This window comes from Loxodonta africana, chromosome 2 (genome assembly GCF_030014295.1).
Source record: "Loxodonta africana isolate mLoxAfr1 chromosome 2, mLoxAfr1.hap2, whole genome shotgun sequence".
Classification (NCBI taxonomy): Eukaryota; Metazoa; Chordata; class Mammalia; order Proboscidea; family Elephantidae; genus Loxodonta; species Loxodonta africana.
Window position 1 is genome coordinate 59,383,799 of NC_087343.1, and position 13,353 is coordinate 59,397,151.

General features: G+C 40.6%; 1 protein-coding gene across 1 annotated transcript in view; it reads left to right on the top strand.

Annotated features, from left to right (window-relative positions):
* The first annotated feature begins 10,655 nt into the window (after positions 1–10,655).
* The window catches only part of IL31RA (interleukin 31 receptor A), an 81,636-nt gene continuing 78,938 nt past the window's right edge, over positions 10,656–13,353 (top strand). The window contains exon 1 of the mRNA XM_010588146.3: positions 10,656–11,314. Within this exon, the coding sequence (XP_010586448.2) occupies positions 11,257–11,314 (58 nt within the window). The 5' untranslated portion in view covers positions 10,656–11,256. The remainder of the gene's footprint in view (positions 11,315–13,353) is intronic.

Consider the following 13,353-nt stretch of genomic DNA (forward strand, 5'->3'; position numbering starts at 1 on the left):
GCTGCTCTTGGTGTAAACTACATTCTCTCCACCTTCCAGACTTTGTACATTCTCTGTATTTAGAATGCCTTTCCTTCGCTTCCTTATGATGCTGCTGTGTGCCTGTCTACTCATTCTTGAGGATTCAGCTCCAGTGTTTCCTTCTTTGTGCGGCCTTCTCTGAACTTCCCAGGCAACGTTAAATGATTGCCCTGAATATTCTTGTGTTTTTCTCATTCCTGTATTTTTCATATTGCTGTAGTCATTGCCCATTTCTGCATCTGCCATACTGTGAGCCCACTGACTATCAATGAGTAGGATCTTTCCATCTTTGTATCACAATCCTTGGCACATGTTGTTGTTAGGTGCTGTCGAGTCAATTCTAACTCAAAGTGACCTATGTATAACAAGTGAAACTCTGCCGGGTCCTGTGCCATCCTCACAATCATTGCTATGTTTGAGCCCATTGTTGCAGCCATTATGTCAATCCATCTGGTTGAGAGTCTTCTTTTTCACCGACCCTCTACTTTACTAAGCATGATGTCCTTCTCCAGGGACTGGTCCCTCCTGATAACATGCCCAAAGTATATGAGACAAAGTCTCGCCATCCTTGATTCCAAGGAGCATTTTGGCTGTACTTCTTCCAAGACAGACTGGTTCTTCTGGCAGTGCATGGTGTATTCAATATTCTCGGCCATAATTCGAAGGCATTCACGCTTCTGACAACCCAAACTGCCACCACCCACCACCATTGACATCAGCCATACTGCGGGCACCACCAATACCAGCACACCTCCCAAGCCGCTGTCACTACTATGTATACTGCCGCCACCATGTACACTGCAGCTACCACCTGTAAGAGCGCCACCACACATACTGCTGCCACAACTTCATTTCTGTCATGAAGACCGTATTTTCCAACTGCAGATTCTTCTTCGTTTCCAACTTTCGCTTTCCAATCACCAGTAATTATCAGTGCACGTTGATTGCATGTTTGATCAATTTCAGACTGCAGAAGTTGGTAAAAATCTTCAATTTCCTTATCTTTGGTGTTAGTGGCTGGTGTGTAATTTCGAATAATAATCGTATTAACTGGTCTTCCTTGTAGTCGTGTAGATATTATCCTTTCACTGACAGTGTTGTACTTCAGGATAGATCTTGAAATTTTTTTTTTTTGAGGATGAATGTGACACTGTTCCTCTTCAGGTTGTCGTTCCTGGCATAGTAGACCATATGATTGTCTGATTCAAAATGGCCAACACCAGTCCATTTCAGCCTGCTAACGTCTAGGATACTGATCTTCATGCACCTCATTTCATTTTTGACAACTTCGGATTTTCCTAGATTTATACTTTGTACATTCCATGTTCCCATTATTAATGGATGCTTGCAGCTGTTTCTTCTCATTTTCAGTCGTGTCACATCAGCAGATGACAGTCTGGAAAGCTTTACTCTATCCATGTCATTAAGGTGGATCTAGTTTGAGAAGGCAGCTCTTCCCCAGCCATATTTTGAGTGCCTTCCGACTTGAGCGGCCCATCTTCCAGTGCTATATCAGACAATGTTTTGCTGCTCTTCATAAGATTTTCACTGGCCAATTTTTTCGGAAGTAGATGGCCAGGTCCTCCTTCTTAGTCTGCCTTAGTCTAGAAGCTCTGCTGAAACCTGTCCACAATGGGCGACCCTGCTGGCTTATCTTCCAGTATCACAGCAATACACAAGCCTTCACAGCACAACAAACTGACAGATGCGTGGGAAGGCATGTAGTAGATGCTAATAAAAAAAAGGAGCCCTGGTGGCACAATGGTTACGTGTTAGGCTAATATCTGAAAACGGCTCTGTGGAAGAAAGACCTGGTGATCTGCTCCTGTAAAGATTACAGCTTAGAAAACTCTATGGGCAGTTCCACTCTGGGGCTGCTATGAATTGAAAATCAACTCCCCAGCACCCAGTAATGACAAGATGCCAATAAATGTTTAAAGACCAAAGGAATCAAGTAATTAATCTGGCATGTAAGATATTGAGAACTACTCCAAGGCAGAGTGACCACAGACCTACCCCCATGGAGGGGTGGTAAACGGTGTTCAGTAGAGCTGTGCTTATTTCTGTCTCTGGACCATTTGATGTCCTCTTTTCCCTTTCATCCTGTCCTTTGGTTTGAATATCTAGTCTGGATCCAGAAATAGTCAACGTGCTATATTATAAAAGAAAACTTGTTTGTTTTCTATTCAGAGGGATTCCTTATTACTAAAATTTCCTACCTGTGTCCTTTTTCCTGATCAGTTTAATTTTTGAAATTATTCATTTGCTTAGTAATTTCTATTTTATTTCCATATCCTTATAGTTTCTTAAAGCCAAATTACTCCCAAGCATCATTGTTAACTGTAATCTTCCTTCTGGGGCAAGGAAGAAAAACTGGCTCAATCTAACTCAAACGGGCAGCAGATTATTACAACAATATAACAGGCTATGCCATAGACATCCAAGGGCAGATTAATACAACAGAGCCTCATGTGTTCCCCATGGCACCTGGGAAGTTGGTTGGGTATTGAACTGTCTATCATCATGTGGACCTTCATCTTTTCTTTTCTCTCTTCTTAACATACTTCCTTTTCTTGTATATCTAAAACATGGCTGCCAGCACCCATGGCCTGATAGTCTTTTTGTTCACCACCGTCGAGCTGACTGGGTCCCACTTCCCAGGTGAGAGAACTGATGGATCAGCCTGGCCTATGAATTAGATATAACCTGGGACCCAGTCCAGCCAGGTGGGTAGTCAAGGGTTCTAGCATGGGTTCTAGGCCCCATCCCAGGTGCCAATAATGTCTGGCAATTACACACCTCTACCAGGAATATTTGTTATTTTATCATTTTGTACATTTTTTCCCCCAACAACATGTTCCGCTAAATTGTCCCTTTCTTTTAGTGACTTTTTCCATTTCCTTCAGGGAGAAATTAATGGCCCCCTTTCCCATTTCCTTAGCACTTTATACACACCTCTTTGACAGCACTTGCCACTCTGTTTTACAGCACTTTGTTTACAGATCTTTTTTCCCACTTACATTGTGAACTTTTCCTAGGGGAGGACTCCACCTTACTCAGTTTTGTTTCTGCAGTGTCACCACAGGACCTGGCATTGAGGAATGCTTGTGCAGTTGAGTTCAAAGTACATGCATTGAGTCTGTTCCCCTCCAACCTCAGTGTGACTTTGTAAAATGCAGGTAATCATCCATTCCAACCAGTTCTGTCTGATAATGTGCTGTCTAATTCTCTGTTACTCAGATCTGCCCCAGTTCTTCCTTTCCTGCTGCCACCACGTGGTTTATCTGTCATCAACATGCTCCTGCTGCCCTACATGTTCAAGTCACCCCACCCCTCAGTCCACATCAATCTTCCCTATCACATGGACATATCCAGTCATGGGTCCATTTTACATGTTTAAAATTCTTCATTTTATGATGTAACAAAATAGTCCCTAATTTTGAAAAGCCAACACTGTTACTCCCTGACTTTTTAACGCTTGACCTTTGAACTCTGCATTTAAGAATGGTTAGGTATGCATAAACTTCCTTACCCTGACCCGCCAGAGTGAACCACTGCTCTTCGGGTTTTGTTTATTGCTATAACTGTTCATTCCGGTTCTAGTAAATCTGGATCATAGACACACACACACACACACACACACACACACACACACACACACAAATAAAGCTCATTGGTCATCCTACCTCTCAGAGATACTCTGTTAACAGTTTTATTTTTTAACCCAAAAGGGATCATGCATTTCTGTAGTCCACTGTTTCCCACTTGACAACATACTGTGAACATTTTTTTGTGTTATTAAATGTTTATTTATAGCATCATTTTCATGGGAATTGAGTATGGATAAACCTGTTTACTCAAGCAGGTGCACTAATGTACTTTCTGGATTTTTTCTTTTGAATAAACTTTTTATTTGAAATAATTTTAGATTTATAGAAAAGTTGCGGAGATAGTACAGGGAATTCCTATATGGGCTTAACCCAGTTTCCCTCATTGTTAAATCTTACAGTATATTTGTCAAAACTAAGAAACTGGTATTGGTACAACTCCCAACTTTCTTCCCAGAAAAAATCACTTTCAATTCTTGTAGCCATTTTTTTCTGGGGTTTACTTCCATATTTATAAAGAATATGTGTATATTGCAATTTTTTATTTTTAAATTTTGAACATTATTAATTTCCTATAATGGAAGACAAGGATTAGCTCTCTTATCAATCCCCCACCCACTTCTCTCATGATTTTTTCCCCTCCAGTTCTCTGTCTTCTTTTTGTGGAACTGCTCGTAGTCAGATGTATGACTATTCTTCATCTCTTTGTCTTTTTTCTTTCTGTCTTACAATGTTTCCCCAATTTTGTTTTCTAACCTTAATATTTCAGCTCTTACATTTTTAATTTCCAAGATTTCTTTCTTGTTCTTTGATTATTCCTTTTTCATAGCATCCTATTAATATTTTATGGGCACAATAGTCTTCTTATTTTACTCCGAAGATTTAATTTACAGTTAAATTTTTTTTTTTTAATTCTGTTCTCTATATTGCTCCAGTGTCATGGATTGACTTGTGTCCTCCCAAAATAGGTGTCAACTTGACTAGGCCATGATTCCCAGTATGTGTAGTTGTCCTCCATTTTGTGATTTGATTATCCTTCATTTTATGATGTTCCTTGTGGCGTAGTGGTTAAGAGCTATGGCTGCTAACCAACAGGTCAGCAGTTTGAATCCAGCAGGTGCTCCTTGGAAACTCTGTGGGGCAGTTCTACTTTGTCCTATAGGGTCACTATGAGTTGGAATTGACTCGGGGGCAATGGGTAATGCCTGTGGTTATGGCCCTATTTGAGAGTGAGCTGTGCATTGTGTTACTGAGGCAGGATTAGGTCATGTTAATGGGGATTAGGGTGGGATGCAAAACTCAGGTTACTCAGGTTACCACCCCGATCTGATGTAAGGGGAGTTTCCCTGAGGTGTGGCCTGCATCACCTTTTACCTTACAAAAGATAAAAGGCAAAAGACTTGAGCAGAAACAGAGGGACCTACTACCACCAAGAAAGAAGAGCCGGGAACGAAGTGTGTCCTTTGGACTGGGGGTCCCTGCGCCAAAGATCTCCTAGACCCAGGGGAAGATTGATGCCAAGAGTTGGAGATTTCTAAGGAAAGCCAGGCTTCTCTCAAAGTTGACAGAGAAAGCCTTTTAGCTGGCCCCTAAATTTGGACTCCTAGCCCCCTAAACCTTGAGAGAATAAATTTCTGTTTGTTAAAGCTATCCGCTTGTGGTATTTCTATTATAGCAGCACTAAACAACTAAGGGAGCCCTGGTGGAGCAGTGGTTAAGAGCTCAGCTGCTAACCAAAAGGTTATCAGTTTGAGCCCACCAACTGCTCTTTGGAAATTCTATGGGGCAGTTCTACTCTGCCCCATAGGATCACTATTAGTCGGAATTGACTCGATGGCAGCGGGTTTGGTTTAGTTTTTTGGTTTAGATAACTAAGACACCCTGTTTCCTCCAAATTTTTTTTTCCTCAGTGTCGTTGGGGTGGAAGAAGTTTAGTCAATTTGGCTTTGTGGGGTTGGGAAGGGGTTAGGGGTTTGTTTCTTCTCAAATTTTCAATCAGTCTTTCTATTTTCATTTTCCAGAGGTACCTTCCTGATGTCTCAAATTCCTGAGCCTTTATGAGAGTCCAAGACATAATTATGCTTGCTTCTTGTTGGCATCTCTTTTGCAAGCATTTTCAAGCTTCAGCTTTCTCATCTTTACCAGTTCAGTTACGACATGATCCACTTTCCATTTTCTAAAAGTTTGTTGACATCTCTTATTTGCTGTTGTCTTTTTTCCTGTTCTTTTTGTTTTTGTGGCTTTTTTTTTTTTTCTTTTTTAATACTTTTCCTGGAAACCCTGGTGGCGTAGTGGTTAAGTGCTATGGCTGCTAACCAAAGGGTCGGCAGTTTGAATCTGCCAGGCGCTCCTTGGAAACTCTATGGGAGCAGTTCTACTCTGTTCTATAGGGTCGCTATGAGTCGGAATCGACTGGATGGCACTGGGTTTGGATATGAATCGACTCGATGGCACTGGGTTTGGGTATGAATCGACTCGATGGCACTGGGTTTGGGTATACTTTTCCTATAATTTTTGTGGCGTTTCCTGAGGGAGTGAAGATAAATGCATATGTTGAGTCAGGCATGTCTTAACCAGAATTGTATTTTATATGCAACACCTTTAGTCAGGTGTTACGCATATACCAAAACCAAACCCATTGCTGTTGAGTCAATTCTAACTCACAGCGACCCTATAGGACAGAGTAGAACTGCCCCAGAGGGTTTCCAAAGCTGTAAATCTTTATGGAAGCGGACGGCCACATCTTTCTCCTGAGGAGCAGCTGATGGGTTTGAACCACTGACTTCAGTTAGCGGACTAGCACTTTAACCACTGTGCCACCAGGATGCCTCATTATGTGTATGTGTTTAATATGTAGTGGTTGAAAAATGAAAAAATGCTATTTTTAGCATTGCACACCTTCCTGATCAACAAATGTCAAAGTTTAGCTATCCTACATAGTTCATCATAATGGGATTTTTAACATCTCATAACTTAGTAGGTAGAAGACTACGTCTCTTTCCTCTCCTTATTTTTGCTAAATTCTCCTACTTAGTGGACCATTGTCTGAGGAAGATGGGGAATGGGTTTAAAAAAAAAAAAAGGCAGGAAAGCATACCTTGTTCTAACGCATAGAGTGGGTTTCGTTCCTTTTGCATCATAATCTCTTCCCTACTGCGTTTATTCTTTATGATTTTGTCAGTCAGTTGCAAAAGGTTGTAAAAAGGTAAAGTCATAGTGCTTTAAGGAATCCCAGAGGTCATCTAATTTAACACTTTGATTTATAGGAAACCAAGAGTCAGACTGCCTTGGTTCAATTCCTGCCTCCACCACTTTGGCCAAGTTTCTCAGTTGTTTTAGGCTCAGTTTTCTCATCTGTAAAATGGGAATAAAAAATACTATGTATGTCCTAGGAATATTGTGAAGATTAAATGAGATGAGTGATTTAAAGTGCCTAGCAACTGTGCCTGACACATAGTAAGAACCCCATGGATTATTAGTGACCTTATTATTACTAGTGGCTGAGCCAGGGCTTCTGACTCCTAGTTCACTGTGCTTTCCTTTAGACATAAAAAAAAAATTGTAGAGTCCTTTTTAGAGTAAGCTACCATTACTTTCTTTCCTTCATCTCCTTCTTCACTGAAAGATAATTACACTTTCATGTATTTTTCCTTTCAGGCTAAAGGCACTCTCAACATTTTATCCATTATCATAGTGGCAAGGACTTCCTGGATAGAAAATGCCAATTCAAAATTTAGTCTTTTTTTAAAAGTTTTTATGCTTTTTTTTTTTTTTTTTAAATCACAATAATGTACTCAACTTCCCAGCATAAATGGTTAAGAGCCACCCTGGCTCGGGCTGGGCTTAAAAGCAGAAGAAATCCCCTAGATAACCAGAAAGGAAATATTCACACATCTTTATGTGGATAAATTAAAGTCCAGCTTGCCCTCTCCATCCTGACTTGTGCTGTAGGGGGAGGAATGCCTTGGACGAGGGTCCTTTGAACTGGCAGGACATCTGTGGGGCACCACGTAGTATGTAGAGGTGAGTGCAACATTTATTTAGAAGGGTCTAATAACTCAAACGGTTGCAAATTCAGCCTCTTTTTCTAATATGTTAGGGTCTTTTTCTGTTTCTTCGGTGAGATTCTGTGTCAAATCCTGTCACATGAATTATTCCTTTGTTAGACTGGGAGTTGACAGAGGGAATCTAATCTTGTTGGTGGTTACCGTTAAAAAATGTTGGGGGTGAGAATTATGGGGTCAGAGCTCGAGCGTTGGAGAAAATTTCTGAACATAATATATGTATCTTTCAGGAAACTCTAGGCTAGAAAAAATTAGACCTAGGAAACTCAGAGGAAAAGCCTTGTGTGTCTTGGTCTTTCACAGCAGGAAGGTAATTCACTAATAGTTACCATAGAATTTTAGAGCAAGGAGTGTAGGCTTTAGGATAAGACAGTCAAGGGTTCAAATCCTAGCTAGGCCACTTATAAACTGTATGATTTTTGGACTGATTACTTAATATCTCTGAGCATCAATTTCCATATATGTAAACTGGAGATGATAATACCAACTCTATGGAATATTAGAAACCCTGGTGGCATAGTGGTTAAGTGCTACAGCTGCTAACCAAAGGGGCGGCAGTTCGAATCCGCCAGGCACTCCTCGGAAACTCTATGGGGCAGTTCTACTCTGTCTTATAGGGTCACTATGAGTCGGAATCGACTCCACAGCACTAGGTTTGTTTTTTTTTTTAATGGGAATATTGGAAGGATAGGATATAATGTGTGTAATGTAATTAGCACTCTTTTTTTTTTTTTTTTTAATTAGCTATCACAGAAAACCTGGTGGCATAGTGGCTAAGAGTTTGGCTGCTAATCAAAAAGTTGGCAGTTTGAATCTACCAGACGCTTTTTGGAAACCCTCTAGGGCAATCCTACTTTGTGCTATACGGTCACTATCGACTCAATGGCAATGGTTTTTTTTTTTTTTTTTTCTGGGGGGGGTGGTTATTAGCTGTCACTAAGGAGCTCAGGTGGTGCAGTGGTTATGTGCTCGGCTGCTAACCAGACGGTCAGTGGTTCAAACCTATCAGCCACTCCACAGGAGAAAGATGTGGCAGTCTGCTTCTGTAAAAATTACCACCTTGGAAACCCTATGGGGCAACTCTACTCTGTCCTACAAGGTTGCTGTCAGTTGAAATCCACTCGATGGCAACAGGTTATTAGCTCTCACTATTATGTCATGATGGTGTTTTTGCTAGTTTGTTGCTGGCCATGTCAGAATGCTTTTTGTATGAAGGCAGCCCAAATGAATTTATAGACTTTGAAATTGACTGTAATTAACTGGCAGCTCTTCATTTCTTCTTGGGCAAGCACTTAATCAATTTTGTCATCCAAAAAATTAAGGACTCTGTTAGTTTATTGGAACCCTGGTGGTGCAGTGGTTAAGAGCTTGTCTGCTAAACAAAAGGTTTGCAGTTTGAATCCACCAGCCGTTCCTTGGAAACCCTATGGGGCAGTTCTCCTCTGTCTTATAGGGTCACTATGAGTTGGAATCAACTCGACGGCAATGGGTTTGGTTTTTTTTTGGTTTTATTAGTTTATTAGGCTGAAATTGACTATTAGTCTGTTTTTACTTATGAAAGTAGCAATTTCATATAATTCAAGCTAAAAAATATCTGCCCCATTTACCTCAAAGGTGACAGGTATCAAATGAGATAATACATGTGAAAGTGTTTTGTAAACATAAGGCCATTATTATTACTATTACTATTATCACTGTAGGCTCCAAATCTTTGTTTAAAAGAGAATAAGAACAGAGGGTCCTTCTAATGATGAATCAGAGTAAAGCTATAAACCAAATCCTACTGGTCTGGGAGGAATTCAGAGGGATTGAGTGAGGCTGGGAGCCCTGGTGGCTCAGTGGAATGATTCAACAGCAGTGGGTTTTGGTAGCTGGTCACCAGCTAATTCATGAGGGTGCCAGAGCTAGAATCCAGGCAGTCCCAACTTCTAGGACACCAACATCTTCAGCTACTGCAACTTTTCCAGCTTTCTTTCTGGGTATAATGTGTTGATTTTTTTTCTAAAGTTCCCCTCCTCCCACACAAGTCCAAGAGTTGAGTATTCTCACTGTAAAGGAGTCAAGAAATATTTACTATTAATTTTTTAAAGAAAAAAATTATTCTTCATTGAAAAATTAAAGTTTCCCCTTCATTTTCATACTCATTTAAATCAAAACACTTATTTTTTGAGAGAATAACTACTGCTATTGATAAACATTAGGCAGTAAAATGTAACCAACCTCTTACTGTTTCATGATGATATTTTTGTCGTTGTAGATCCAAGTTCTCCTTCTGCTTTATTACCTAAGGCATTTTCAATTAGGTAGGTATTTCAACTGGTTTGTAGATGAGAAATTTCATCCCTGTGGTTTTTGCCAGAAATGCTGCATGTGAATTCTTCTGGAATGATTTATTTTGTCGAGAATTCTTTTTTCCTATAATGATGTCAGAAGAAAACGTAACATCATTTGTTTCTTCTGCAAATGAGTTACTGCTTTTATATTTGCTTTATGTAAATATATTCCCTCCCACTTCCGAATCTCACCTAGCATGAGATGAGGAGCCAGCAGTGTTGTTTTTTTTTATTTTTGCTTTTTTTTTTAGTTAATAATTACATTCAACAGGTGATATTGGGTGTCCACCATGTTCCAAGGAGCCTTGGTGGTGCAATGGTTAAGTGCTTAGCTGCTAACTAAAAGGTGAGCGGCTTGAACTCACCAGCTGCTCCACGCAAGAAAAGACCTGGCATTCTGCTTCCGTAAAGATTTCAGCCTAGGAAACCCTATGGGACAGTTCTACTCTGTTCTGTTGGGTTGCTGTGAGTCGGAATTGACTTTACAGCACACAACAACAACAACCATGTACCAAGCACTGCCTTAACTGCTGGGACTTCAGAGATGAGTAAGAGAGGTTCTACTTTCAGGAGCTCCCTGTATATGGCAAGATGCTATCCTGTGTAACAAGTACTATAGTGGAAATACAGCCGATGTGTAGTTGTAGGGACGGGGGCACAAAGAAGGGACTGACTAATTGGTCGACTCCATCCTTTCAGAGAAGGCCAGCCTTGAGATGAGTCTAGAAGGATGGATTAATTTCCCAGGAATAGGGTGGGAAGGATATTCTGGGTGGGGGTAACTGCATGTACAAAAACAAGATAAGAAATAACATGGGTATCTTGGGAAACTATGAGTTGTTCCACTTGGCTGGTTAGCTCCAGAACTGAGGTAGAGGCCAGAGGATGCCCTCAGCTCCATACAGACTCACAGTACTTTTTTCCTGGCACATACTCTTGGCAGCTGGTGTACTTTGCATGTTACATAGTGGAGTGGATTATGGATAAAAGGAAAATTCATTGTAACTGCACATTTTTAAAACATTGACTGGGGTTGATGTAATTGTGGAGTAATTGTGAAGGAATCTATGTGACAATAGCCAAATAAACAAATAACCCTTCACTTCCCCAAGGCCTAGAATCTGTTTAATATAACTAGAAATAGAGTTATTGAAAGAGATAGGAAGCAAACTAACTCTTGACTGATGACAGTTTCAGCTGTCTCCCCAGCCTGCCTGTGGTAACTCAGGGATGATGTGGGCCTCGGCACTGTGGATATTCCCTCTACTCTGCAGTTTCGGCCTGGCAGGTAGGATGGCTTGGGTCCTTTTATGGGTCATGTGATTCCTGTTACCTTCTCTGGACAAGAATTGTTAACTTCGGAACAAAGGAACACTTGGACCATGGACATCCACAGATGGCAACGGAGAATTTGTGAACCCTCTGAATTTGTGTGTGTGTGTGTATGTGCATTATACCTGTGGCTGTGATTATCTGGCACAATGGCCTATCATATTATCAAAGGAAGATGTGACCCCCAAAAGGTTTTAGAGCAATAGTAAATGCTTCATATAAAACACACACATATATACAAAAATACAATTTTCACACTATTTGCCATAAATTCCAAGAATGTAAAGGGAAATGATGAAGCAACATATTTCTACAAGTTCCAGTTGAAGCCAATGAGCCTACTGACTGCACAGTGTCTTGCAGATCTGAGATCCATTAGTTTGATCACATCTTTTTTTTTTTTAATTAAAACCAGAGAAAAGGATAGAAGTGGGGGTTGGGCATTGATAAGGTAGATTAGATACTATGAAGTAATTGGGAGTCACCAAGAGGGCGGTAGTGACCCAGAGAGTGAAAATGTATGCCAGACCTCAGTTCTGGCATGGCCTGCCTGCAGTCAGTCTCCTGGGGTTACACCTGTGGCACTCAGGAGGTTTGTAGACAATAGGGGCAGGTAGGCTAGTGTCTCATCCTTCCATCTAACCTCTCTTGGCCAGCCCAGGAACCAAAAATTGCTACTTACACAGTCTAAATTTCTAATTATGTGCATTGTGGCTCCCATCAAATTACTATTTCTTTTCTTTTCCTATCTTTTATCTCTGTCTCCTTCTCTTCTTATCACTCTTTACAATATACCATCTCCTACATAACAGGTTCCGGTTTCTACCCCACTTCCCACCTGAAATATCCTTTCCTTGGTGTCTGCTCAGGCCTGCCCTTTTCTATTTCAAGACATTGTTCAAAACACTTTGCAACAGCACCGAGGTGATATGAACCTAGAGAGCAAAAGGGAGATTTAGAACATCTTTTTAATTTTGAAAACAAAAGGGAAATTCTCTAATGAGCAAGAACAGAGGTAATGCATACTCTCCCATTCTTTCTTAGAGGAAAGTTAATGAATATTTCGCCTTATTTCTAGAAATAAAGAAATCGCTGTGTTTTATTTGAAGGTGTGGAGAAAGTATCGATAGAAGGGAGTGACACATCTAGCCTTCAGTTCTCCATTGTTCCGAAATAAATATTTTTATTTCTGAATAATTTTAGATTTACAGAAAGGTTGCAAAGATAATACAAAGACTTCCCAAACACCTCTCACCTAGTTTTCCCCAATTGTTAGCATCGTATAATATCCTGGTATTCTTGTCAAATATAAAAAACTGATATTGGTTGATACATTACTAAAAACTAAATTCAAGACTTTATCTCACCATTTTTTTTCCACTAGTATTTTCTTTTTGCTCCAGGACCCAATTCAGGGTACATATTGCATTGAGTTGTCATGTCTCCCCAGGCTACTCTGGTTTGTGACAGTTTCTCAGTCTTCCTTTGTTTTTCATGACCTTGACAGTCTTGAGGAGTACTGGCCAAGTATCCTGTGGAATGTCCCCCAATATGGGTGCAATTAATTACTTTTTTGTGTTGCCTTTCTAGCCATGGTCTTGTAACTCCCACCCACATGATTGTGTGATAGGGTAATTGTGGCCTACCAAGGGGATTAGTTAGTTTTTCCTTAAAAGAGAGCCAATTCCAGAGCAGAGAGAGAGATCCCAGCATCAGCAAAGAAGGAGAGACCCACAGGAAAGACCCGCAGGAGACGGTGCAGTGGGCTTCCTGGCCCATGGAGCAAGAAAGCTGAGTGCCTTTGGGCAGAGACTGAGGATCAAGGAGAAGTCTATGCCTGACCCACGAATTTGGGACTTGCCAGCTTCCACAACTGCGTGAGCCATTTCCATTATACAGTTTGTGAGTTCTGTGAGACATTGCAGCGAATTAGGGAACCCAAAGACAAGAGGGAAAGTACTGAGGTGAGAGGGAGTAGTTGATGTTAGACAGGAT